At 47.1% G+C, this 10,312-nt stretch overlaps 1 protein-coding gene across 1 annotated transcript; it reads left to right on the top strand.

The window, feature by feature from the left end:
* The first annotated feature begins 249 nt into the window (after positions 1-249).
* CUNH1orf115 (chromosome unknown C1orf115 homolog) lies at positions 250-4,499 on the top strand. The gene is made up of 2 exons (XM_050316579.1): positions 250-600; positions 3,040-4,499. Exons 1-2 carry the CDS (start codon positions 313-315, stop codon positions 3,157-3,159), a joined length of 408 nt encoding a protein of 135 aa, XP_050172536.1. The 5' UTR covers positions 250-312; the 3' UTR covers positions 3,160-4,499.
* Positions 4,500-10,312: the final 5,813 nt, after the last annotated feature.

Below are 10,312 nucleotides of genomic sequence, written 5' to 3' on the forward strand. Positions count from 1 at the left end.
GTCCCCTCTGAGCTGACGGGGTCGATCGAATCCCGGGCTCCCCGCGGCAGGTCCCGGCTTCTCCAGCAAGCTGAAACACAAGTTGCCCGCACCAGAGCGGCGGCGGGGCCGGGGTCCGGAGCCGGGGGCACCGCCAGCCTTCGCCCCCCGCCCTGTGCCGGTGTCCGCACGGCCGAGGGGGGCCGGGGCGCCTCTTCCCGGAGCCGTCCCGCCCCGGGGAGGGGGCAGCGGCCGCCTCCGGCCACACCTGTGGCGCAGCGGCGGAGGAAGCGCCCGGAGGTTGGCGCAGACGGGACGGCGCCCGGCGGCACCATGACGGTGGGTGCGCGGCTGGGCGTCAAGGTGAGGGGCAGGTTCTCCCGCCGCGGGCCCGGCGACGATCAGGTCTCCATCCTGCCCGGCGAGGAGGAGGAGGAGGCGGCGGCGGCGGCTCCTGGGGGCAGCGCGGGGGTCCCGCAGGCGGCGCCGCTGGAAGAGGAGGAGGGCACCGGCTCCAGGAAGGTGCGCTTCGCCGTCCTGCCCGGCTCCTACGAGCCGCTGCGCCCGCCGAGGGCCCCCGGCAAGCGGCCCTACGGGAAGAGGCTGAAGAAGTACGGGAAGGTGAGGGCACAGCGCGCCCGGGGCGGCCGGAGCGGGGAGTGTCGGCAAAGGGGCCTCTGGCACAGGGATCCCCGGCACAGGGACCCTCGGCACAGGGATCCCCGGCACAGGGACCCTCGGCACAGGGACCCTCGGCACAGGGATCCCCGGCACAGGGATCCTCGGAACAGGGATCCCCGGCACAGGGATCCTCGGCGCGAGGACCCGCGGAGGGGGCGGGCGGCGGGGTCTCGGCCCCGACTGTTCCGAGGGGCTCTGGGAAGTGCCCCTGGTCCCTGGGGCATTTCAGTGCCAGCACCCAGATCCGAGACGGGGTCAGCCCGGGGGCTTGCTCTAGACCTTCCCGGGAAGGAGCCGGTGCTGCTGGGGAGGGCCAGACACCGACCCCTGCCTGGATCAAAGAGTACAAAATCTGCCTCTTCGGAGTGAAAATGACACTAAGCTGATCCATGTGACGGGTACTTTGCCTTGCTTGGTTCTGCGTTTCCCTCGGCGTCATTATTTTAACACTATTCTTTAACACTTCCAGTTAATTGGCCTGCATTTTTTCCCCCTTCTACTGAAATGGTAAACATCCCTCCAGTACATTCCTTGGCCAAGTTTGTCTTCTAGGTGTCCCCTGAAAATCACTGCTGTGAGTTACAAAAAAAAAGTGCAACATGTTCTTCATCTGTAATGGCTATTTTGGATCAAAACTGTTCTTTTGCTTCTATGTGGGAAGTCACCAGTCCCACAGTCTGGTAGTTTGATTTTCTTCCCACCAGAACACGACTGTCTTGGTTACAAAAGTGCTATGTGGCAGAAATTGATTATTTTTCTCTTGTTTATGTTACTTAAGTACATCTCAGGTATGTCTTGGATATTTGTAGCAAAAAATAGTTCCTATGTTAGCAGGAAAAACCTCTCTGTAGTCAGGAATCTTTTCCTACTGCAGAGATTACAGATGTCAGTGTGAGCCACGACTTTCTACTGCATTCTTTTAAAAGTGATGATTTTGGTAAAGCTATGCTTGCTATGTCTGACATGCAGAAAATGCCAGCCAGCTCAACAAAGTTACTTGCTTTTGAAACTGAGTTTTGAAATTAATGTCAGCATAGTCAGGAGCTCCCTCTCAAATCCTACTGTTTCATAAAGAGTTGAATAGAACATTTCATTCTTTCATGATGCATTTGGTACTCTGAGTTTCCAGCTCCGTGATTTCCAGGTCACAAGCAGTAGGAAGCTGTCTCATGCCAGCAGGCTCAATCTATACACTGCAGTTTAGTGAGTGTGGTTACATGGCAGCGGGTCATAACTTTGCTTCTGGTGCTATTGCTGTATGTGCTGTTGGTATAGGGGCACTTATAACAACCTTCAGAGCACAGGCCAGTTCTTGGACATGGAGTATTCCCTTTTGTGCTGGTCAGATGACATTCCCACAGGGAAGGTTTGCCAGTTTGGCCCTGGCATAAAGAACAACTCATGATGGGGCAGATGTGGGAAGGGAAGGCTCTGTGTCTCTGCCTCTGGCCTCAGGCTCTGCCCCCAGGATCGATCTGCATTTTTATTTTGGCGTCTTAACTCCCTTCAAGTAAGTTTCCATAGGAATAAAACCAGCAAAACTCAGCTCTGTAGTGGTATCATGACAGCTGAAGGTTTTCATGTGACAGTATCACTGTAATCCAGATTAAAGAAAACCAAGAAATATAATATTGACTGGATTTCACTGATTTTAAAGTATTTACTCTGGTTTAGTGTTTTCCATGTTACAAGACATGCTTTTGATCTAGTTCCACATAACCATGAAGAGTTACTAACAATTAATTATGATATTCCTCCCCAAGTGACCACACTGTATTTTTTCCTTAGCCATATGAGCAAAACCCATCAGAAGTGAAATTAAAATTAGATTAAGGTTTCCAGTTAAATAGTCTGTAACAAGTTATCTCCTATGCAGTATGCAGAGGAGTTCTTAAACATGTACAGAGGTGAAAGTGGATTGAAACATTCTTATTTTGGCCAAAAAAGTCTTATTTCGACAAAAAGCAATTAAATTTCCACAAATGTATTCTCAGCAATTACTGGCTTTTTGTTCAGCTCCAGTTTTAACACCTTACGTGCTCTTAGAGTTACTAACGTAGTTAGAACATGCGTGTGTGGGAAACATGCACCTCTACAAACTAGGGTGAATTTGAACTAATTTTGTTCTTGAATAGCAGCCCACGTGAAAGCCTGGCTTCCTGTGGAGGCTGCATCCGTTCAGTTTAACTATACCCTGTGGGTGTGTATTTCTATACAAAAATAGATGGTAACATGTTTTTCCACGCTCAAGCCCTCAATTAGCTGTGGGAGAAGTTCATTTTCTGGGACAGCGACACTGGTTGTCAGAACGATTTCATGTGAAGGTGTTTTCTGTGGTCTCTCATTTTTTTTATCCCCTTTCCCCATCTCTCTTTGCAGAACGTCGGCAAAGCTCTGCAGAAGGGATGTCGCTACTTGGTGGTTGGCCTGCAAGGATTAGCGGCGGCCTATTCTGCTCCCTTCGGAGTGGCAACACAGGTGGCAAACTTCGTCCGCTAGCGCAGCTCCGTGCGCCGCACGGAGAGGGACATGAGGCCACTGCGGCTTTCTCAGGATTAAATTTGAGACCTGCATCCGAGAAACCTCTTGGACCAACAGTCCCAGCCCCACACCCCTGTGCCAGCCCCTTTTCCAAGACTGAGTGCTCTTCTCTGCAAAAACTTCCAGTGCTTTATAAAATCAGATGGGGTCAAAGAAATGCAAGGATGAGGGAAAAATCTTTGATTAATTGAGCAGGGGTTTGTTCTCGGGCACGAGTTTGTTTTTTAGAGCTTCGTGCTGTGTGTGGAAGGGAGCCAAAGAAGGATGGAAAAGCAAGTAGATGAGGGAGAGAGAAAGAAAGAAAATAGAGGATGAGAGCAGCTGGGAAGGTGTAGATGAGTTTGGGTAGGGACAGGAATTGTCAAAGCAGTGGAGGAAACAGATAACGAAGGATCAGGAAAAGATAGTATTTGGGTTTCAGAGGTATTTTTGTAGTTTGGTGGAGTTTTTTCCCCTGAGAGGGTTAAGATTACGAATATACTTAAAAATATGCTTGTATGTAAATGGACTGTGGCCTGAGACACAGAGACCTTCATTGCATCATGGTTGTTCATTTCAAATGCTGGACGTAATGAGCCTTTAAATCTTAAGAATTATGTAAAAACCCAGAAAGAGAATGAGTTTTGTATGTCTTCTGATTTGGGGGCATCAAAGGTTCACTGTGATCAACATTTTAAACTTTTCCTCTGCTACTACGAAATCTGCAGATGTTTTTTTTACTGAGAACAGACTTTGTATCTGACATACCTGATTCTGGAAGCTGGGGCATAAAAACACCTAGTTCTCTTGTGTTCACCAGGGAAAAAGATGGATTGCCAGCTCCATCCAAAAAAAAAAAAGTACATGCAGCGTTTGGTGTAAGAATGTACAACTCTTGTTTATAAGAATGGGGCCAAATAACCTGCCAGCTTCATCTTCATTTCCATATCTGGAAGTTGTAGCCAGAGGATGTCAACGTCAGATGGCTCAGCTCAGTAATGCAGGTGGGGCAGCTTCCATGTTGCACCTCCAGAGATGTAAATCTTGTATTGATGACACGGGAACAAGGTGGTTTATGGGCCTTAAAAATTCTGTGAGTTTTGTTAGTTTGTTTCTGTCAGTCTTCTGTGGTAGCAGTAAAAGACATCCCTGGTAGCACTTTCTGTGTGTTATAGATCTTTCTAGTTTTGATAGTGTTTGTAATCAAGGAGTTGACTTAACTGGAAATTGCTTGCTTTGCCTTCTCTGAATGAAGGGGTTTGTATGTCTTAGCAAACCACACTGTATTTCTTGTAAACATAACGAATGAATCAAAGGGGGTGGGGAGGTGGGTTTATCCTCTTTTCTGACTGGTCTGTAAATAAAAGTAATGAGATCCATGTCGTGTTTTTACCTACACACACAAGTAAGCGCCCAGAGGAGGAGTCTCTCAGCGGTGGCCCAGCCAGCGAGGGGAAGCTGCAGTGTAAACTTCCCCACGTTGTTTTGCCCGTGGCCTCAGTGCCCTTCCAGAAGGACTCAGTTGTAGCCCAGACTGCATGGACGTGCTCAGGAAAGGCAAGGTGTGGAGGTGGGGCCTGCAGGGGATCTAAAGTTGCACAAGTTGGGGTAGGAATAGCCATAGTGTGATTTCACTACCGATTTTATGCCTTTAGTTGTTTGTCTTGAGCTTCTTTGAGGGGACAGACCCATTCCTCTGATCTGCCCCACCAGCAGGTCAGAGGGTCGTTGATACAGGCTGTCTCTTCTGCAGTAAGAACAGGGCTGTCCTACCACCCACGTGCCACACCAGCCTGCAGAGTGTGGGATTAACTTCAGATTTTGTTACACCACTCTATCTTTTACAGTGCTTTTACAGCACTTTTACAGCATGAATCATTAGACCTTTTTGTTTAAATTACTAAAGCCATGCAGAAGGGATTCGTGGCTCCATTTTTCTGTGTGAATTTAGTGTCCATCTATTTCTCTGACTAGAAATGCTGCTCACTCATTGCAACATGCAGGGTCCAGCCCGTTCAGTGCAGGGACTTTCCACTAAGGTAAACATGAACTTTATCTCCTGAACTATGGTCTCTGCTCACCTGGTGCAACTTTAAGAGAATAACCTGCTTGCTATCCATACAGGACCCGAATGACACGTACGTGGTGTTTCTGTGTGAGCCTGAGAAAAGCAAAGCTTGATGCACATTGATGGGTCAGCATCAGCTGAGTGGTGTTTCTAAAACAGACCAAAAACAAAGAGGAGAGAGAAAGAAAAAGTAAGCAAGTAAACTGTGTTGTTGCCATAAAATAGCTGGTGATTCATTCTCCTTCCTCAAAATGAACTGATGGTTCTCATTGAGGCTACTAATCAGTGCTGCTTATCAGTTCTCTTTGAGCCGTGATTCACTCCTCAGCTGGTGAAGATCGTTTGTGAGGCCAAGCCTCGGCCTGAGGTTTTGCCACTCTCCTCAATAGCCCAGTTCACACAGCAGCATCCAGAGAATCTGAAGGGTGAGGTTCATTTTTCAGCGAGGTAGATGGCAGAGTTCCTGTCAGTCATGGCACCATCCCTGCTGGGCCAGATCAGGCTTAGCGCTGATGCAAACAGGTGGGACAGCACAGATCCTGCAGCGCTGTTGCTAAATGTTGTCTCAGTGATATAGGAGATGAGGAAATATTCCCTGACTAACTCAGCACTGAGTGGCAGGTCAGCCCACTCAATCAACAAGAAATAGCAACCTCCATCTGAAACAGAGCTGTTGAGCTGGAATTCTGTGAGTGACTTGGAGGAGGTTGGGCTCCCCAGGCAGCCCTGACAGTGTGCCAAGCTGGGAGGGCAGTCCAGGACTGACTTTGCTTCTGCACAGGCAGTTTGTGGTCTTAGCAAGGCTATCCTTGGAGGAGCCACCCCAGCAGACAGAGCTTTTAACCCAGAGGTGCACATAGGCCCTTTTATTAAAATAGGCTTGTTTGAAGCTTATCTCCTGGTGCCTTTGAGGAATAAAACAGACACTTGACTCTCTCACAAAGGTGAGATGTGCTGGATATTACGGTACAGTGAGTACAGGGGGAAGATTTGATTTGACATTTGAGCTAGATGAAATATGTTCCTCCCTCAGGCACTTGTATGGAGTTGCTTCACCTGACAGGTTTTTGTCTCCAGTGGTGTGCTACTGTGCTATCTGGTTCCCTTCAGATTTCTACATACCTTTCACTATGCTTTAGAACAAATGGCAGGATAAATAGTTTTGGGAAGCCGAATACATGCAAGAGTGGCAAGAAGTAGGTAGTCAGCCTAGGAATGAACTCCATAACCTGACAGCCTGGCAAGTCACTTTTAATCTAAATCCCTGACTGTTCCTAATGACTGCTCAGTGAGTCACAGAGTAGAATAAAGCGTATTTCGGCTGTTTTTGCCAGAGTATTTGATTACTACTCTGGCTTAGTGTAGGCTCTGAGGAAATGGCAAAGGACTCATAGCTATTGTCCTTTGTCCTGCAACATTAGCAGCAAGGAAACACTGTAGCACAGCTTGCTTTTGAAGTGCAGTGACTGAGGAGAGCTGTACCACACCATGGCACACCAGGTTCACTTCAGGGATGAATGACCTTTGTGACCTCTACCTGTCTGTAAGACTGGGACAGGGGCAGGTTTTGTGTTGGGGTACTGTAAAACCAGTTGTCTCTTTTTCTGTATCCTGTGTTCCTCATTACTTGGACACTGGCCTCTTCTGAGACAAAACTGGTCCTAAAATGTGTATGAAGTTGCTGCACTTACCTGTACAGTCTGCTTTGGAAATCCTTATTTCTTCAAGGAGCAGTAGAGAATCTGAAGAGCTTGTAGACTAATGGAGATAATTAAATTAAAAAGAAGTAAAGGAATAAAATCCTTGCCTTCCTTCTCCTTGCAGGAAGCAGCACGAGGCTGACAGGCTTGTTCAGGTTTGGGGTGAAGTCTAGCCTGAGGTCAGAGAGGGTGGTGCACCTTCCTGAATCCTGCATCGCATATGAGGACAGGGACAGGACTTTTGACTTGTTCAGCTGGAGGAGGAAAGACTTATGAGAGACTTGACAGCAGCTTTCAAGACCTAAGAAAAGATTGCCAAAAAGATGGAGCCAGGCTCTTTACTGTGGACTGCAGCCAGACAGCAAGAGGCCATGGTCAAAAATTCGAACTGGGGACACTAATATGATCAATAAGCATTGAAAGAAGAGGTTTCTTCAGGAGGCTGGGAAGTGTCTGTCCGTGGAGGATCTCAAGGCATGACTGTTCAAAATGTAGGACAACTCAGTGTGAATGCAGTGTTGACCCTGCTGTGAGGAGGAGGCTGGAGGAGAAACCTCCTGGGATCCTTCCAGTTTGGATGAGGCTGTGAATGGAATTCTGCCATGGTACGCAGAAAGCTTATAAATGTACCTACTGTATGGAAATTTAAAAGACTGATATCCTCACCCTCGCTAGGAGCACTGACGCTAAGAATAAAGCTTTGCTTCTGGTAACAAGGAGCGACTGGCGGAGGTGGCAGCGCAGGCTGCCTGAGGGGCTGTTTGGCTCCCCACAGTTTCCCCTTCACTGCGCTACGCCGGCTGTAAGGCAATTGTCCTTTACTGCCATCTCCTGGGAGAGAAACAGATTTCCAGCCTTGTCTGCCTGCCCCGTTGTTCTGCCTCATCTCCTGCAGGGATTTCCTGCCTTCCACTGGGCTGGCCTCCCGGTTTGTCCAGATCCATCCTCAGGATGTTGGGTCCCAGAAGGGGACCGTGCATCTCCCGTATACCAGCGTTTCCTATCCAGTGGAATCCTGAACCTCCTGTGTGCAAGTGTTTCAAATTTGTAGCCAAAGGAACATTGTTCTTGTGGCGGGTTTTTGGTTGCTTGGTTGGGTTTTTTTCCTGTAACACCTAAAAATGCATTACACTTTGCCCTGAAGTTCTTCTTGTGCCTTGGATGCTTCACTAGAGGTGAGGGGATGAGCCACGGCCACTTCTTCTTTCTGAATCTCATCTTCTGCTGGAAAAATGACAGCTGCCTATCTCAGGATGTGTGATTTTAATGGAGGGCAGCAGACTGGAATGGCACACTCTCCCCAGGAGTTGTCTTGGATTCCAGCTCCAGCATGCTGTGTATACTTTCCTCCTCATGCTTTCTGTTTCTGCTCATTCTCCTGTTTCTGCTCCCATAAAGGAATCCTTGCTCCTTCCTTTCCCTGGACACTAAACTAGCATCAGATTGTTTTTTCAGCTGTGCCTGAATTAGGGAGGGGACTTTCCTGTCCTTGGTGAATCCCATCCTTCCCTGTGATGGCTGCTAAACCACAGCTGCAGAAGTATGTTAGTCCTTGTGCTGCAGAGCAACTGCCCTGCTCCCTAGTAAAGCCTCTCCTTTGGCCCTTGCCTGCTTTCCCAGATGACAGGCAGCTCTATCCTGACTATTTGGACTCCTAAAGCTGCCTGATGGGTATTGTACCCACCTGGAGAACAGCATTTACAGAACATGGGGAGAACTTGAAATGTCATTAGCCTGTGCTAGTTAATACTGGGACAAACATTGGCCTGGAACAACCATTTCTGTATTGTCCTGGTGCATTTAGACAGACTGAAGTTTAGCATTTGACTGGAAGAAAAAGAAAAATTTTAGTTCATCTTCCTATTGGCTGGACAGTGACCAAAGTAGCCTATCAACCTGTCTGGTTTTTAGGTATATATGATTCTCTGTATAGGAAAAACCTCACCATAAAAAAAGATCCTTTTATCTCACTGCTCTGACTCCATTAAATGGCATTTATCATTAATGACTCTATTTATAACTCTATCATTGCCAATTACTCGCCTGAGACTTTTTCCATACATGAATTTTACTGAGCTCATTTCTAGTGCATGACTCACTGAACTCTGATTTCCTTCAAGATTTTAAGAGGAAACAGCAATGCTTTTATCCTCCTCTCCTCTTTGTGAAGGAATCTTTTGAATTTATTGGGTTTTATAACTTCTGAAAAAGGATATAATTTGTCTGTGTGTGTGTGTAATGTGACTTTTATCATATCTTGTTGAAATCATCCTATGATCGCATACTTGGCATGTCATCCCCTCAAACCCTTTTGCTGAATTATCAGAGTCACTGAAAAAGTAACTGCCTTATCCTAATCATGGGCATTTAATTCCTTCACTGAGACAAGCCCAGCCTACATTTAGCTCCATCCTAACACTCTATTACCTAATTGAGGTCAGCATTTTGCTGTCTTTGTCACAGGGGATTTTTCCATATTGCCCATCCAAACCTACCCTTAAGCGCAGTATATTATGCCTTTCCAAAGTACAGCACTGTGCACATATTGAAAACCTATAAGATCCCCAGGCACTTGTCTTTTTTTTAGTGAAAACAAGTAAAATTCTTCAGCTCTTCCCTCCTCATTCATCTTAGATGTCTGATTGAGCCGCTGCTACAAAAGAGTCTAGGTTTGCCCACTGCATCTGAAGGCAGATATGTCACTACTTTTTCTATAAAATTTGTTCCACTGAAAATTTGTCCTGTGCTTCTCAGTTAACACAGTGCTTTTTCAAGATAGGTCATCACTGCTGACTTTCATGACTGAGAGAGCGTGGCCCCAGTTTGCTGCAAGATTGGCACTGTGAATCCTTTATCTGATCAGACATCTTTCAAGGAACCTGAGGCAAGAACCTGCTGCAGGAACTTCAGCACAACTGTCCCGAAGTTTGATGAAGTTAGAAGGAACTGAAAACACAGTAATTTCCTTCTAAGTGAAGGAATACTCTGGCTATGAAAAATACAATTCCATCACACAAGATGCTGTGCTTGGATTGTAACAAAACCAGTACCTACACTTTGTCAGAGTGGCTCAATTCACATTGCTTAATAGCAGAAGGAGCTGCTGGCTCCTAGGTAAGCACAGACATGCCTGGAATGGAGGATTAAACAAACCTGCTGGTCAAGCTCTTTACTGGAGGCTGCTGGAGAAGTGCCCAGTGCATGAGCGAAGAGGGCTTTTCTGAAAGCCTGCAGTCTAAGACCTGAAATGTTTAGCCACAACCATGCTCTCTGCAGCTATTTCTGATTTCACATTCCTTGTATCACAGCAAGAAGCAAGAGATTATACAGATGCTGCTGCCTTTCTTTAAGCTCCTCACCATAT

The sequence above is a fragment of the Myiozetetes cayanensis genome, unplaced genomic scaffold (assembly GCF_022539395.1).
Source record: "Myiozetetes cayanensis isolate MyiCay16 unplaced genomic scaffold, myiCay2020 scf2-11, whole genome shotgun sequence".
NCBI lineage: Eukaryota > Metazoa > Chordata > Aves > Passeriformes > Tyrannidae > Myiozetetes > Myiozetetes cayanensis.